This window comes from Nannobrachium achirus (genome assembly GCF_963921795.1).
Source record: "Nannobrachium achirus genome assembly, chromosome: 3".
Classification (NCBI taxonomy): domain Eukaryota; kingdom Metazoa; phylum Chordata; class Actinopteri; order Myctophiformes; family Myctophidae; genus Nannobrachium; species Nannobrachium achirus.
This window is the reverse complement of record NC_137812.1, coordinates 32,272,478-32,290,299: the sequence shown is the minus strand read 5'-3', so window position 1 is coordinate 32,290,299 and position 17,822 is coordinate 32,272,478. Positions and strand designations below refer to the sequence as shown.

Genomic DNA, 17,822 nt, shown 5'->3' with positions numbered 1-17,822 from the left:
GGGGTCTTCAACGTTTTCAGGCCAAGGACCCCTTAGTTGAGAGAGAGATGAAGCAGGGACCACCACAATCTATTCATAGATTCCATATAGTTTCATTGTTTGACAGCATTGTTTCATCAGTGTATTTTGGATTCATGTCAATTTGTTTTCAGATATTTAACCACTTGAACCGTCAATACTTAATAAACTTGACCTTTCACTCTGTACTTAATCTGCTCTTTTTCCCCTCTACAACAAAGTTCTTTGCCGAAAATAGCCAATCTACAAGCTCACAACACCTCGCACTCACAACACCTCGCAGCTATTTTTGGCTAAAGTTTTCAGAATATGGCCACTAGGGTTCAAGTGGTTAATGTAAAAAAAGGAGAAAAAAAGTTTCTATCACTCAAAGATTTGGAGGATCCACTTTAACTATGGGGACACCCTAGGGGTCCCGGACCCCCTGTTGAAGACGGTGACCCCTGGTCTGGGTGAAGGCAGACACGTAGTCTAAGCTAAGTCTATTCAGCAGTGGGTCTCTCAAACATTTTCAACAAATTAAACTGATTATTAGGCTTTGAAATGTTTTGTACCTAGGGATCCCCATAAGTGAAATTTTCGTGTTAGATTAGATTTCATAAATCATTCTACACCTGTGTATGTATATTATAGGTGGGAAGATAACAGTGGAGAGTCAAACCTATGATCATTCTGAGTAGTCATTATACCATGCATTCTCTCTTCTAGCCGGCCAAATAATAGTGAACTGTTCCTCTTTCCCTCAAGGACCCCTGGCGGTCCCCAGACCCCAATTTGAGAGTCACTGATCTATACAGCACACGTATATAGAGACACAGGCCCAGTGTTTGTTTTGGACCACAGAACAGGGGCTGGCTTTGATGCCATGCTTATCCTATCTATTCAGGGAAATGCTGAATTGTGCTTTTTCCTGCAAAGGCCCACACTTTAAATCCCAAACGGAAGCACACAAGACAAGCAACCATCTTTCTCGGTGTCCCACCCAGAACCAACCGATTCATAACGACATCAACATTGAAGACTACCTGTTGATATGGACTTTTAGTCTAAAAGTAATGCTTTTTTTAGAAAGCAAATGCGTAAATAACCATGAAAGCAATACAAAAATGCAATTTAAATCTTCATATTCAGTCAAATGTTCATTACAAATATACATTTTATTAATATAAATGCGATACAAAATAGACACATTTTAATACAAAACAGTACAATCGACCATAGATAAATAACCATACCTCTTTTTAACATCTTTGTTAAAACTATAGCTCAATTTTACTGTGCTTCAGTCAGCATCGAGATATAATTGCAATTCATATGACAAATGACAGACTCTAATGCATATTTATACATGTAAAAGAAAATGCTAACATCATAAGAGACAGGCTATTATGAGAGAAGAACTCTGTTATCTTTGGCCCATTTCCGCAGGGCTCTGATGATGTACTCCACCTGAGGGTTTCCAGAGCTCCGCAGAAGGGGCAGCACTTCTTTCAGTGTCTCCCTGGGAAGCAAAAAGGATAGGGGAAGAAAGCGATAAACCCAAGATCAGCCATCGTCTTTCAATTCTTTTGATATCACACAAACACAAACTCTTTTTTTTTTTTTTTTTTTTTTTTTTATGAATTTCCGAATTCATATATCCGAATGTTGTGATTTACGACTATGAGATAAGATACTGTATTTAAAACAAGTGTATAATACAACATCAAAAACCCAAATAAGAACAGAGAAACAACATACTTGGATTCTCTGCCGGCCAAAATGAGCTGGAAGATTCCGACACAGGCCCCTCGCTTGCCCTCCCAGTAGTTGGAACCTGGGTCCAGTTTCTCCAGTGCGTCAAACGCTTTGGCTGCATAGTAGAACTGACCCATCTGAAACAATAGGATGTGACCATTCAACAACAGTGCATTAAGTCAAGAATGTCCTTCTCATACATAACATTCTTGTATATTGTATACCTTGATACACAATCTAAAATAAATAAATAATAATGTTTAAAACTAAAAATGATTTGGGGCGCCCGCCGCCCGCTGGCCTACTGGTCCAGGCGCATACCACTTAGGTATTGCCACATAGGCATGGATGCATGGCCGCGTCGCCGGTTTGATTCCCAATCCGGCCGACCTTTGCTGCGTGTCACTCCCCATCTCTCCCCCCATTTCCTGTCAGTCTAGTGTCCTATCAATAAAGGCAAAAAAGCCCCCCAAAAAACAAATCTTTAAAACTAAAAATGATTTGATCATAAGCAGTCTCCGTTTTTAGTCATAGAGGAAAAAATACGGTGTCTAGGAACATGAAGGTTTCTGAAAACACAGCACAGGTATAGATTTGGGTTGATGTATGAGCCTAATGTAGAACTGCACATAAGGTCACAAAGACATAGTGAGAGAGTATTGCACGATGACAACTCTAGCTACACAAGAACCATTAAATAAAACATTCTTCAATCAAATGCAGTCAAAATTGGTCAGACCACAAGAGCACATTAGTACCTAGCTCTGGTCCATAGCGCTAGTGGAGTTCTCCCTAACGTTCGTCTACCTCCGCACCTCCTTGGCAAAACCGGAAAACCCGCTCGTCTGGTCCGATAATAACAAAAACTGTTTCGCCCCACACCAAACCAAAGGTATCAGTGGACAGTTGAAAGCTTACTCTACTTAGTGGACGCAGTCTGGGTCCCCCACCACACGCTTAAATACATTTCTAGGGCAAAATGAAAAATAATCCACCTAACGGAGACACTCTTCCTGGTTGAAGACTGTTTTTACGAAACAGCGCTTCCAACGTCGCAGAGCTGAATAACACCCAAAGAGACTAATGTTCTGTGAATGCGGTCCTCTGACCTGCGTGGCAGAAGTCATCCATCCATCCATCTTCAACCGCTTATCCGGAATCGGGTCGCGGGGGTAACAGTTCCAACTGAGACCTCCAGATTTCCTTATCCCGAGCAACTTCCTCCACTCCCTCAGGGAGTATACCGAGGCGTTCCCAAGCCAGTTTGGAGATATAATCCCTCCATCTGGTCTTTGGTCTGCCACGGGGTCTCCTCCCAGTGGGACGCGCATCGAGGACCTTCCTAGGAAGGCGCTCGGGGGGCATCCGTACTAGATGCCAGAACCACCTAAGCTGACTCCTTTCCAAGTGTAGGAGCAGCGGTTCTACTCCAAGTCTCTCTCGGGTGACTGAACTTCTCACCCTATCTCTAAGGGAGATACCAGCCACCCGTCTGAGGAAACCCATTTCGGCCGCTTGCACCCGCAACCTTATACTTTCGGTCATGACCCACACTTCATGACCATAGGTGAGAGTAGGAACGAAGATTGCTCGGTAGACAGAGAGCTTTGCCTTCCGGCTCAACTCTTTTTTCTTCACCACAGTGCGATTTGTTGTCGCCATGGCAGAAGTCATGGCGACAACAAATAGTAAAAAACTAGAAGAAATGGAGTCTCCATCCGGTGGAATATTTTTCCTTTCGCCCTATTAATATATTATAAGCGTGTGGTGGGGGCTCAGACCGCGTCCACTAAGTAGAGTAAGCTTTCAACTGTCCACTGATACCTTTGGTTTGGTGAGGGGTGAAACAGTTTTAGTTCTTTTCGGACCAGACGAGCGGGTTTTCCGGTTTTGCCAAGGAGGTGCGGAGGCAGACGAACATAGCGTTAGGGAGAACTCCACTAATGCTGTGGACCAGAGATAATTAGTACCATCAGTACAGTACAATTTGAAGAAATATGGATGTGGATGATTTGACAAAGATAGAAGAGTATGGCTAAGTTGTCCCAGGATCTGGGTCAGCTACTCCCCAGTCATGTTTAAACTCAGAGCTGGGGATGGAGTGCCATGCACTATGGTAGTGTGCTCAAGAGTAACTTTAATGAGATATACCTACTGTAGATAAGTAAATAATGTGCATAAATGTTTTCACACTCTGTAAAGCACAAAGTACAGGCTACATAATATTTCGAAACAATCAGTGAATAGTTGAAGTGAGTTAGGTTCATGCAGTTAACCACTATATTAAAAACCTTTAGAAACTTTAAATATACTGCCCCAAAATAGAGACACCAGGGTTCAAGTGCATTTTCTGGATAATATTGATTATCTGGTACTATTATACTGTATGCCTTCCCAGAGTAAAATAATAACATAAACTGTCTTGGTTGTAGGTGATTCCATCAGCAGTGGTGTTACTGTACATTATAATAGGGGCAGCAAAGTTGTTTTGGAAAAAGGAAAAAAAATATCAAAATTTGCTCTGCTATAAATTCTGTGTCAATGTCGAATATGACACAGAATTTACTCTTCCATGACGGAGATGCCCAAAATGTGAAAGGTGACTCAGCAAACACACAGGATATGACATCATCACCTTGTAACAGTCATTGGCAATGAGTTGCAGCAGACTGAAGGAATCTGAAGAGGTGCCCATGGTCAGGTACAGCTCCCAGGCTAGTCGACCCTTCTGGTTCATTATGTCTGAAAAACAAGTGGAAAACTCTGAAAATAACCACTTGAACCCTGGCAGTCACAACTAAAGACAGGTGCCAAATTTATACTCAGTTGTAGAATGTTGTCAGTCCTTTTTACTTCAACACCCAGACAACAGGAAATCAATGTTTTCACATCAATCACAACCACTAAATTGAATTAGATACAAAATGCAGAAAAAATGCTTTTTGCACCCCTCTAAAATCATCTCTACACAAGCTGTGTCATTTCATAACTGATTTGAACAATTCACTCAGTAGATAGTTTTATAACCGTACTTTACCTACCCACTGTCCTTTGTATTACTTATTTTTACGATTACGATCATTATTATTTAAGATTTATTACTTATGTGTTTATTATTACTTAACAATTGATCATTTATGACTATGATTGTTTGAAAAGACCTAGATGATTGCAGTAAGTCTCTTATGACGACTATTATTATCATTATAATTAACCACTTTCAACCTGGCAGCCCTATTATGGGCATGTCTAGGTAAAAAAGAAAAGGGGGGAAAAAAACAATTAAAATAAATTCAGGACATTACTGAAATCTTCACAAATAGCAAAAATAAATGATCTACAATGCATTGTGAACTTGTAGGTTGGCTATTTTCACTATTTGGGAATTAGAGTGAATATTGTTAAAGTGTATAAATGTATTATACATACAGCAGCGTGCCAGCCAGCTGAGGTACACATAGTCACTCTTTATCTTCTCACTCTGGATCAGCAGAAACACCTTTAAACAGACATGAAGAATGAGCATCAAAACCGCACCAACACTAGTAGTAATTAAGGTGAATTAAGGTGTTTTTTATTTATTATTATTATTTTTTAAACACATTACCTCCTCTGCCTCATTGTAATTGCCAAGGGCTGCTTTGGCTTGTGCATAGTTGAAATTGAATATGTCGTCATTATAGAAATAGCTCTGCAAAAAAAAAAAAATACGTTTGGAAAGTAAGGGTCAGTAAATCCACAAAAAAGAGAACACACAGAAAGTCAGTTTTGTTTTTGTTAATTGAAAACTAGAAAAATCTGATTTTTTAAAATGAAATACAAATAAACCCACGCGCACACACACGCTGGAACAAACTGTGCCCACCAAGCACCACTCTAGAGATCTGAAGAGATCCTTTTCAAGCACTGTGTGTGGGAGTGCTTTTTACAGTTCTTTGTACTCAATTCCATCTCACTCAGCCATAATATAATACAGCAACATCTCAGCGGCTCCTCAATGAATGTGCAGTAGTACAATGTATGCATGTTCTGTAGCGAGCAAGGCCAACCTTGACAGAGTTGAGATATATCAGCACATCTTCAAACTGCCTCAATAAGAAGAAACAGGCGGCCATGCACTGTCTGCCGGGTATGGTATCTGAAAAGTCAAAGACACACAGTGTTACGTTACACACGTACGCATGGCATGCACACACAATGTCTGAAATTGAAGGACCCTCTTTATATTCAGCCTACCACATTCACTTGCTGAGCCACCAACCAACTGGAAGAATTGCTGAGCAATTTTCAGGTGGTCCCTCTGAAAGAGGTGAACACAGTACACACATTAGTACCAGTGCACTCAACTCAATTAGTGCTACACAGTAAAATCCTCAGGGTTCTTTCAAACTCAGAGTGTAAAATTGATAGTTTATTTTCACACTCTCAGGGTTAAATTAACACCGGAGACTTTACTGTGTGTTCATTTTCAGTTACCTCCTGATTTGCATGCAATACTCACTGATCCAATGTCTTGTCCCAATGCAGCATTTACCACCCCTTTCAAAATATATTCCTGAAAATGAAAATAAATAATTAGGCTAAATGAATGAAAAATGAATAGGCTCTAAATCTAGTCCATTAGTTCTGTTATGGATTGAGAATTTCAACATGAGAAGCATTCTGGTTTGGTCACATGGGGGCCATTTTGCTCTGGTCAACCCATGAAGGAAACCCGTCCCTGGTGATGGGAGCAAAATGGCCGCCCTGTGAATATTGGCCAGTGGAGGAAATCCTTGAGACAAACTTTAGAAGTACCTGTGGTGTGGTTGGAACCAAGTCTTTGATGAGGTTATAAGCCTCTTGTACATCATCTGGAAATGAAGAATTAAAGAATTAAAGAATATGGTCCACATATATACATAATTGTTAGGGGGTCCTTTGACATAATGTTTGAGAACCACTGCTTTAAAACCACTAAATTCAACAACACAGCTTCATGAACGCACAGCTAATGCCAGGACAACATTCTGCATGCAAGTCCTCTTTCTATACTCTATAGAGAGACAATACGGAAAGACAAGGGGCAAATATAAAGAAATGTATGCCCCCATTTCTCTGTCTTTAATTGTATTACTCTATAAAAGACGCTATTGTTCAACTCTTCAAAATAAAACGAAAACAAGTACAAACTTTTCAAAAAAGATAAAATTTACATAGCTGAGAGAAGCAGTGACTCAACCAATGTTCTTCTTTTGGATGAGTTAGTTTTTGGAAACTAGCTAAAACTTTCTGTGCAAAGTGGCCTATATGCAACATGGCACAATGTTATCTATTTATATCTGTGATGTGTTACCTATTTATATCAGTGATGTGTGTGTGCTTCTCATCTTGTGTGTGAAAAATCACAACATTCATTAAAGCACAAGTACACTGATAGAGGTTTGGGTTGTGTACTGTAGTTGTCATGATGTACCTTGTAGTTAAACCAATATTTAAAATAGTAAATAGTAAAATAGTGACTTTCAGAGTCGTTTATCCATACAAAGAGGAGACTCCTTGTGCATTAACAGTTAACCACTTCAACCCTATATACTTAGTCGACTGGGGTCCCACATTAGTCCTTCTATCCTTTTTCCCCTCTAAACCAAATCTCTACGAGCTGGCAAACACGTTGCATTGCTCTGTGTTGTGAGCTTGCAGATTGTCTATTTTCGCTGAATGTTAACCTTGTATTTTCACAGAACGTCAGCATTTTATGACATGCCCAGAAGAGGGGTTCATGCGGGCGATTAGCTAGTTATTCATGGTGTTGGTACTGCAGTCACACCTTGTCTGAGATAGTAGATGACGAGGTTTAGTCTGGCTTCTGGGATCACATCTATGAGAGGAGGGAGCACCTGTAAGGCCCCTTCCCCCCCACGGAACACCACCTGTAGCATGGGACAGAGGACACAATGGTGACATGTGGGACATAGTATATCGTCACTGTCGGGCAGATTATGGTAAGTCTGTGTGTGGGTTTTTAGTTTATACATTGAACCAATGAAAAGTATTAAAAGTAGTATCATTTTTGCCCAGCTATACACATCCAAGCAGACAGTACTAGAGCTGTTAAGAGCTTACCAGGTTGTGTCGGATAAGCTCCTTAGCAAACTCAAAGGAGCAAGAAGAGATGTCAATGAGGTTCTTCAACTCGGCCTGAGAATGTACAAATTAGATCAACACAAATGTTGCTTTTCAAGGAGGATATAGAATACAGTATATTACATCTACACATCGATCCAACCAATCATTATTCGGTACTTGTCATAACAAGTTGTCATTTGCATTTGATTTGCATTAAAAAGATATTTCACTTTCAACTTTCATTTTATCAGACACGCCCCCCTTCCTATACAAACACATTGTAACTTCAAACTCCATTTTAACCATGGTAGATACATCGAAAATCCTTGGTTCTGGTGACTCGTACTTCTCTCCGGATATTTTCAATAACTTTTTTCATTTATTTATAATTTAGGGGGAATATGCAAAAAAAAAAAAAAAAATAATAATAATAATACAATGAAAGAAATATAAAAAATAAATGAAAAAAGGAATAAAAAAAAGTAATCCTGACTGTATTAGGACAATATGAGTCACCAGAACCAAGGGTGAGTGTTTTTGATCTATCTGCATCAAAACACAGAACCACCAACACAACCCAAATGATATATCGGCCATATAACCTGCCTTTTTTTACGTAATTGATTTACAACCCTACTGATATATCGGTCTGTTTGATATATCAGCCATTATTTGTCTTTTTTTAAGTCATCGTATCTGCATTTATTCAGCCAATGTGGCCCGATTTTTAACCACTTTCAAGCAACCTGGCATCCCTAATTAGTGTGGTTTCCCTAACCAGACTATACTGTAGTACTTATCTGATTATTTATTTCATCTTCCATTTTTCCAGATAAACTATTTTGCTGCGCTACTCCTCCCACAGTTTTAGTGGCACGCACTTGGGCCATAGGCCTATGTAAATTCGACCAGCTTCATTGGGAATCGTGTGCTTGCATTTTGCTAAGAGATACGTTATTATAGTTTATTTATATAAATGTATTAATTAATACATTTTCTCCATTGACCTGAATGGGAAAATACAAAAAAGAAACATTTCCCAAATATGGAGACGACAGACATCAAAGTTCAAATTTGCAAGTGTGACTCGGCAACTACACTTGCAATGTCTAAGAATTGCATCTTTCTAGATTGAAAATATTTGAATAGGTCTGAAGTGGTTAAATAACATAAAGTTCTGTTTACGATTTGCAAAAAAGAAAAAACAATAATGATTATCAGTGGTCTAGGACTCTCCGAAATCAGGATCGGCATTGGACCCAAACCTCTGGCATCGGTCAGGACCTAATAGCTGTATAGCAGGATAAGTGAAAGGCCAGGCAGACACTGCATACCTCAGCAGCCTTGCCATTGTAGAGCCTGAAGTGGTTGCAGGCCTTGAGATTAAGGGCAATGGTGGAGTCAGGGATGCTTTGCAGGTAGACAGCCAACACTTCCTGGGACACGTCGTAGTAGTCCAGCTTGTAGTAACATAGTGCCACATACACTTTCAGGGCCAGGAAATCTCTGAAAGATGACATTTATGTAAGACGGAGGAGGAATTGTAACTGCCAGTATGCTACAATTGTTTGATTGGTTGATTGAATACTTTATTAGCTGTTTGCAGAGGAAAGCACAGGAACAAATTATACCGTTCATATTTAAAGTCTATGGATCAGTGGTCTAGAGTAGACTCCTCCATGCACCATTCCACGTACAATTTACAGTACAATTTAGGCATTTAGCAGACACCGTTATCCAGAGCGATTTACAAATACAAAATCAGAATATAAGGCCCATGTCAACAAATGACAGGTTAGTAACATAAGTAGAGTGCAAAGAGAACACTATAGTGCTTCTAATAAACTAGGATACCAGGACCTGGTAAACGTCAAATCAAGCATCTGTCTAAACAACACGTCACGGTTTCACCAATAAGTCAAGGTAAAGAAAAGGTTAGGGCATTGAATAGTTGAACTTGACCCTACAACCCAGGGGAGAACTGAATCTAAATGGTTTGACAGGCATGTTCCTGTGGGCATGAGCACCAGATGAGCAGTTTATACAGTAGGTCTGGAAAAGGGGGTTGACAATGGGGAAATGGCATTCGAGAACCAGTATGACCGCAAGTACTGTAGATACATTCCCAAAACATGAATGAACATGATGTATATGAGCCTGTTCTGCTGCAGGTTGCATTGATATGTAGATATGTTTAGGTCTCAGAGCGAGGGTAAACAACAAGGTTGTGATGTTGACATAAACAGGTTTATATCAACGGTATTATTTTACTGTATACGTGACTGAAGAATGCAATGTTGTTGCATGTGCACAGCACCTGTGAAAGGCACAGCAAAAAGTAAATAAGTAACCTAATGTCTTAGGTGCAAGCTCCTATTTTACATAATTTACAAACATTTAGTTTGCACAAGATGCAAAGAATTCAGAATAAAACTGAAGCACACCTTTGACGTGGTGTAGGGTTGCACATATGTACAAAATAGGAGTCGCTCAACAACTTAAACCCTATATAGACTGGGGTTCCCCAGGGGTGTGTACTTGGCCCCCTATTTCCTCCTAGCCTGGCGTTGCTCATACTAATTCCTCACTGAGTATCGGATATTAGTCTGGACTCGCGAGCAGAATTTTCTTTTCCAAGGGGTGGGTTAAAAAAATGTCTCTGGACACGATTGGTTAGACCAGACCAATGCTGGGCCCTGATTGGTTCCCCCAAATTTTGGGGGAGAGGAAATGGATACACAATTGAGCAGGGCCAGACCCATATTCACCAAGGGCAAGCTTTTTTGCCCAGGCGGATTGGTCTGGTTCCAGGCTAATTTCCTCCCCCGCCCCTCTAAGCCAGATGTCTTTCCCGAAAATAACGGATTTACAAGCTCACAAAACGTCACGTCGCAACATGTTAGTAGATCTACTATTTCTCCCCCAAATGTGTGCCTACAATGACATGCCCAGGGTTAATGTGCTTACACACAACAAATACCACAGACCTGTTCTGCAGGAGGATGCGTTTGTAAATGTCGATGGCCTCCTGGTAGTGGGAGCGCATGTAGTGTATGGAAGCCAGGCTCAGCTGGTCCTCCGTCACATCCTCTAGGTTCTGGTGGAAACCCATCAGCCTCTTCTCATCGTTGAACTGACACCCAAAGAGGTAGGAGGATAAAAGGCATTAACCACTTGAACCCTGGCATCCTTATTGTGGACATGCCATAATGTAGGCGAAGATTCTGCATAAATAGCAGATTTACACCTACAAACTCACAATGCATTGCAACGCCGTAGGTTGGTTTTGGCAATACAAGACTGAAATTTGAATGTTAATATTCCTCATTTACACGATCTGCCATTGCTGTGAAATAATTGGCCTGAACAGAGATGACAGTCACGACACAACTCTTTCTGTCTCAATGGCTCTGACATAACTGTGTCTAATATGTAGATCACAGGTGTCAGCACAAATCAATGTTGTTAGGCAACCAGTTTCTGTTATAGATCGGCTATTCTCACTACTTCCTAATTATTATATTTTTTTATTTATGGAATTTCTTAGATTTGTTTGTTTGTTTTAAAATGTATAATTGTTTTATTTATTTTCTACTTTTGATATATATCTATATATTATGTAGGAAAAGAAAATAGGTGACCCATAAGAATTGGTTTGTGGCCCACAAATGGGTCCTGACCCACTCTTTGGGAAACAGTGAGCTAGAGGAATAATAACCTGGCCAATGCTGAGCACTGAAAGCTGAACACGCTGATCGACCGGCAAAGCAAAGCAAGTTGCTTGTTCCTTATAAATGACTGAATGAAATATAGATAAATTGATTACATTTACAATCACCGGCTTCTGCTCTATGTTTGAGAGGCACAAAGAGGACGGAGAAAACCTATATTGTTTGTCAATTATGAGATGCACACAGGATAAAATAAACCTAATGCCGAGAAAACATTTACACAAAAATGTCACATGCAGCTCGAACTCATAGCATTTTCTCACAGAGCTGACAGGGAACGAAATACAATGAACAAATAGTATACAATTTCTGCATGAGAGAACAGTACAATAGAATAGAAGGCGAAGCAAAGTTACACCTAGCAGTCAACTCAATGCTATAATGTGTGATATATTTGTGATTTTCAACCTTGTGTGCCAAATGGAAGAGAAGTCGGTTCTGGAGTGCACATGCTGGTGCTACAGGGAACAAGAAATTGGATAACAGAATTAAAAAGCAAAGCAGAGAAGGAAAAATACACTTTGCTGGCATCATAACCAGATTTTTACCAATCACATGGCTGAATACACAAAACATCTGCAAAGTATCTGCTAAATATTATTGCATAATAAAATGTGAGTGTGTCTCTTCTTAGGAATAATGCCTGTGAAGTTAATCAAAGCTGAACACATGTCATTTTGAATTAATGCAGATATGGTACTTACACTTGGATGCAGCTTCCTCTGCCTCTTTATATAGGCCAAGGAAAAATAAAGTACATGCCAAATAGACCCACACATCTGCTGGGCATTCAGGCTGCGTGGTCAGAGACTTGTACTCCTGTCATTATAATAAATAAAAGGACACATACAAGGCACGTGATCAGGACAACACAAAAGCAAGTGGGTGGCCTGGCCTTGAATTTTAATTAGAATAAACTGGAGCGGTGTGGTTATGCAATCCTTCAAAAGCTAAACATAACAGATGAATGTGCACTTGAGTGTTGATTGCCTATCATCTCTCTGGTGTACACCCAGATACAGCCACAGAATAATAACTACCTCCATTGCTTTCCTGTAATCCCCCAAGTGAAAGGCACAGTAGCCAATCCAGAGGCCTGCATGCTCCTCTCTTTCTCCCACATCTCTCTGGAACTGTTAATGACAATTTAATACAATTGGGAGTAAAACAACAAACAAATAATAATGGAAAGCCTCCAACATGCAAACATGATCTTGCTGAGCGGTTTTCCACTGGGATGAAAGCTCATGAGGTCAGTCAGGAGAAACAATATTCTTCTATTAAAGCACTTGACTGCCAAATTAATGGCGACACAACGCTACACAAGTCTATGCAGCCATCTATGAAATCTATGAAAAGGTTTAATCTGTATGTATATGTACTAGTGGGGGTCCCTGCTGAATCTCTCGCTCAGCGAAGGGGTCCTTGGCCCGAAAAAGACCCCTAGTCTACACTAGCCGCAAATTGCAACACTAGATTTTTTTATAATCGGATGAATCTAGGGCTGCAATACCTCCCATAGGGATCCAATGCATGAAAACAGTTTTTTTGCTATCTGATTGTATTAAACGGCATCAAACTCACCAATATTGGAGCTGTATGGAAAGCTTGGAGTATCCTCTTTCTATCTGCAAAGTGTTTGTTTCATAAAACTCCACCGTAGACATGTTAGGAGCTACTTTCAATCAAGAAATTGGCTTCAGGTGATTATTTTTTCTAAGTGCTGGAGTTTGGAAGCGCTTGTGGGAAATCACTCAGCGGTCCTGTGACCACCTGGTTCTAAATTTCACATAATGCAGGAGGCAGCGGGACGCTGCGTAATAGAAGACGAGCGCTTCCGAAGTTCAACACTTAGAAAATAAACCATGTCTGCTCGGATTTCTTGACAGAAAATAAATCATAACAATTCTACGGTGGATTTTTCAGAAACAAACACTTTGCAGATAGCAAGAGTAAATTCCAAGCTTTCCATAGAGCCACACTATTGGTGAGTTTGAAGTTGTTTAATACAATCAGATAGCAAAAAACTGTTTTGATGCATTGGATCCCTATGGGAGGTATTGCAACCCTAGATTCATCCGATTATAAAAAAAAATCTAGTGTTGCGATAGACCGTTTGTCAGCCTTCTGATTGGTCCCTGAGACTCCCTGACTGGCCAACCAGAAAAAAACATTCACTTTTTGCTATCGGGGGTGGAGTTTGTGCAGTGGAGAATATTGAATGTGGCTTTCAACAACTGTCCGCAGTGCGCGACACGGAGATCGGCCGGTACGGTGATAGCGACGGCAAGCGTCAAGCGATCTCGCTCATCATAACGAATAAGCTTCAACAAACTAGTTCACATGTACCTTATCAATGGTCTAAGAGTCACGATTGGGTACATATAATTTAAATGGGCAGAATTACGAAAAGCCAACCTATTATGTGAGGAGAAACATTCTCTCTGTCCTCTTCCTAGTACCCAAGATGCAATGCGCTTCTCTTTCTATCTCTGATCCAGAGGATTAAACTAATTAAAACATTTATTTTTCGGGGGAAAACTACTGTTTTGCTATGTAATTACTGTACCTTTTTCTTCCCTTTTTATTAATATCACGTAGATGTGTTTTTTGTGGTACTTTATATAGCTGTAATGAGGCTATGAAGGGAAAAGAAATCCCATCCACTACCACTATAAAAGAATCTGCAAAGAGGATTCTGTCCCACTGGGATTAAACAAATTAAAACATATATTTTCGGGTAAATCCCCTGTTTTGCAATGTAACTACTGTACCTTTGTCTTCCCTTTTTATTAATATCACCTAGGTGTTTTTCCTTTGGTACTTTATATAGCTGTAATGAGGCTATGAAGGGAAAAAAAAATCCCATCCACTTCCACTATAAAAACAATCTGCCCAGGGTTAATGTCCCATCATAGTAACAGGGCAGAATGGGGCGGGATTTGCAAAAGGGTTTATTTGCGGCTAAGTCTACACCAAATAGCCAAACTACTAGCTAAAAACAAAAATAAATAAAAATAAAAATAAAACATCATAAGGCAGATAGGATAAGGTCACAGCCAGGGAGAAAAAGCTAATAAAGGGGCACCTTAACTTACAATATAATCTAAATGAAAACACAATGGTGCTTTGTAGAGAACTAGTCCTGGGATATCATGTCTGCCATGCAAACGAAGCAACTGTGTTTTTGCAGATTAGCCTACCTCTAAGACTGTCAAGGCCCCAAGGTAGTCTCTCTGTTGCAGGTATTCATCCAGACAGGGAATCTTTTTTGTCTTGTTTTTCTTCTTCTTTTCATGCACACTGACTGGAGCCTCTCCGCCCACAGCCGGCTTTAAACGGGAAAGGATCTGAAGAGGTATAGAAAGATTGTTCAGAATCAGATCTTCTCAAGAGGATCTGCGTATGGACCACTGGGACATACACTAGCATTATCTTTCTTTTCAAATCTCTTTATTGAAATACAGTGTTGCATTGAGGCAGGTATACATATTGATGACACCCCAAATCCCATTCCCATCACAGTAATTAGCACACAATATCTATATATGAGATCTGAGGCTATCTAAGAACAAAGTCTAGTGTAGGAAAAAGAAAAACCCTGCCCATAAAAGGTAATAAAAGAAAAACATGTTCTCCCCTTCGTATACCCAATTTAGTATTTAAGCCAATTCCCTGTGCACCATTAGTCTACGCTAGATCTGTCCCTGCTAATCCCCAAAGTAGTCATTGGGAGGGTAAAGACAACAACAGGTCTCATCCGGTACCCGAGCCGTCATGCCACCATCTTCTTTTCACCTGACATTAAGGAGTATCTCCGGGGGGGCGTAACGCCTGCGGAGGTACACGCTATCCTCCCCAGTTCCACCCCTCTCTGAACAGGTGCCCTGACCACTGTGGAGACCATTATGCAGAGACAAAATCTGTCCCCCCTCCCCAATCGACTTCCCTCCCACGGATACAATAGCATTATAATCAGAGGTCTGTTTAGGTTAACAGCTGTAAATCTGTAAAAAAAAAATGATTGGCTGTATATTGCTCACTATAGCCTATTCACTGTAGATATTCTTATTGTGTAGCTCAGTGGATCTCAAATGGTGGGTCGGGACTCCTCGAGAGACTCGGGACCCCAAGGGGGGGGGTCCCCAGAGGACAGTGAAGTGACAGTTTTACAACAAGGGTTCATATTTTAGATTGTAATTAGAGAAAAGAAAAAGTGAGTGTTAAAACTTTTTCATTCGCTTCGTTCTATTGTTTTATCGCGTTTACCGTGCTAAAATGTGGGGCATGCGTACGCATGGGGGCATGCGTACAAGTGGCTAAATATGTACTTTTAGACACAATAAGCCAGCAGTTTCTTTATTGCTATTTACAGTAACACTTCTAGCCCCCATAAGTCACATCCAACCATGAAAGGTTGCGTTGTATCTTGGGAATGGGCTTATTCTGTGTAAAATGACATGTTTAGCCACTTGTACGCATGCCCCCAACCACTGAAATAAGAATCTCTAAAACAATAGAAAGAAGTAAATGAAATAATTTTAACACTCATCTTTTATATTCTTTAATTACAATCTAAAAAATGAACCCTTGTTGTAAAAAACTAAAGTTGTCCTTTAATGACTTTTAGTTTGACCTTTTTAATAACTCGAAAGAAAGAAAGAAAGAAAGAAAGAAAGAAAGAAAGAAAGAAAGAAAGAAAGAAAATGATTTATGATATAATTACTTTATCAAAAGTAAAGAACAATCTGGTCAAACTAAATGTAGTGCCTACAATTCCAAGCGCTTGTCAAGGTGTGTCTCTCTCTAGTTCAAATAGGTCTATGATTATTTTGGGGGGTCAAGGGCCTGAAAAGGTTGAGAACCACTTGTGTAGCTGGCTAACTGTCTATCAGCCTCACATCATATCCACTGCTGATGGTCTGTATATCTATTGATTGATTGATTAATTAATTAATTGAATACTTAGTTATGCATAGGAAAAGCACAGTACAGGACAGGACAGGACAGGACAGTAGAGTTCAGATACAACGTTTACTATAGAGAGGATTTAAACCCAAGAAAGCACAATGGCTTGTTTACATTGGTGTCATTTTGTACTCAATTCATGGAGACAATATAGGCCTAACCATATTTCTGGTGACAGATTGTAGGCTAAATGATACTTGTGTGCGGGCCTCCTATGTATATTAATTAATGGTTGATATACTGTGCTAATTCGGCCAGTCCAGGTGCAGATAGCTAAGCCAGACTTTATCTTATTTTATTGTAACCTTTGTAGCCCTATCCATCTGTCTCTCAAGTTGTTTGTCGCACACACACACACACACACACGCGCGCGCGCGCACACACACACACACGCACGCACGCACGCACGCACGCGCGCGCACACACACGATTGAATGCGGATAATACAATTTAGCTTATGGCTAGCTGACTATCAGCTTAAGTCAAATTAGTTTATACTACAGTCTTTCGCGTTACATAGCATAGCTCTGATTTAACGGTACTTACCATGGCGAGTCCAGTCCTCCTTGCTGGTTTGTTTATCTCTAACCAAGGTAACGTAAATACAAGATGTTAACGTTAAATCACATCTAGACAAAAAGTCGCACTAACGTCCTAGAGTTCATTGATGCTGATCGAGCCAGACAACAAGTTACGGCTTATTACACTTAAACATTTAGAAGCCAATCAATGTCTAGCCTAATCTATTACAACCCTGTTCATTTTGCTAGCATTTGCAAAACGTCGCTAAACAAGCTAATCCTAACTGTGTGCCACTTCCAATTCATGCTTTTCAAAATAAAGGTACATGCACGTCAACACGCCGATTTTCGCCTCACCATGGTTTCCACACATGGCAGCTATGTCATTAAAAACGTTTATTTTGAAAAGCTAATGCATTTCACGGCCAAAGCGGAAACATGTCAGTTTGCTGTGAGTAACTTCACGAAGCTGCTATCGATGGATGAGGCGGACTAGTTGCCTAGCAACGAACATGATGTCGATGGATGGATGGCTACGCTCAGTGCGCTGTTGCGCTAATGTCAAATGCCATTTGAAAATGGCGTGAAACAAAGTTGACATCCAAAAAACTGTTCATGCAACATTTGTTTAACTCAAATGTTTTTAAAATCATGACGTCAGGAATGATATTCGCACAGCCCCGGTGGCCTAATGGATAAGGCACTGGCCTCCTAAGCCAGGGATTGTGGGTTCGAGTCC

The 17,822-nt window shown here is 40.2% G+C and overlaps 1 protein-coding gene across 1 annotated transcript; it reads right to left on the bottom strand.

Annotated features, from left to right (window-relative positions):
• Nucleotides 1-1,404: 1,404 nt before the first annotated feature.
• ift56 (intraflagellar transport 56) lies at nucleotides 1,405-17,136 on the bottom strand (the record flags this gene model as incomplete). Its single annotated transcript, XM_080722246.1, has 18 exons — nucleotides 17,109-17,136; nucleotides 14,798-14,944; nucleotides 12,635-12,727; nucleotides 12,299-12,413; nucleotides 12,003-12,052; nucleotides 10,851-10,996; nucleotides 9,198-9,369; nucleotides 7,861-7,935; nucleotides 7,565-7,667; nucleotides 6,553-6,608; nucleotides 6,257-6,310; nucleotides 5,992-6,055; nucleotides 5,805-5,893; nucleotides 5,363-5,446; nucleotides 5,185-5,254; nucleotides 4,391-4,497; nucleotides 1,759-1,892; nucleotides 1,405-1,519 (listed from the first exon to the last, which is right to left on the bottom strand). Exons 1-18 carry the CDS (start codon nucleotides 17,109-17,111, stop codon nucleotides 1,405-1,407), a joined length of 1,677 nt encoding a protein of 558 aa, XP_080578372.1. The 5' UTR covers nucleotides 17,112-17,136.
• Between the last annotated feature and the right edge of the window lie 686 nt (nucleotides 17,137-17,822).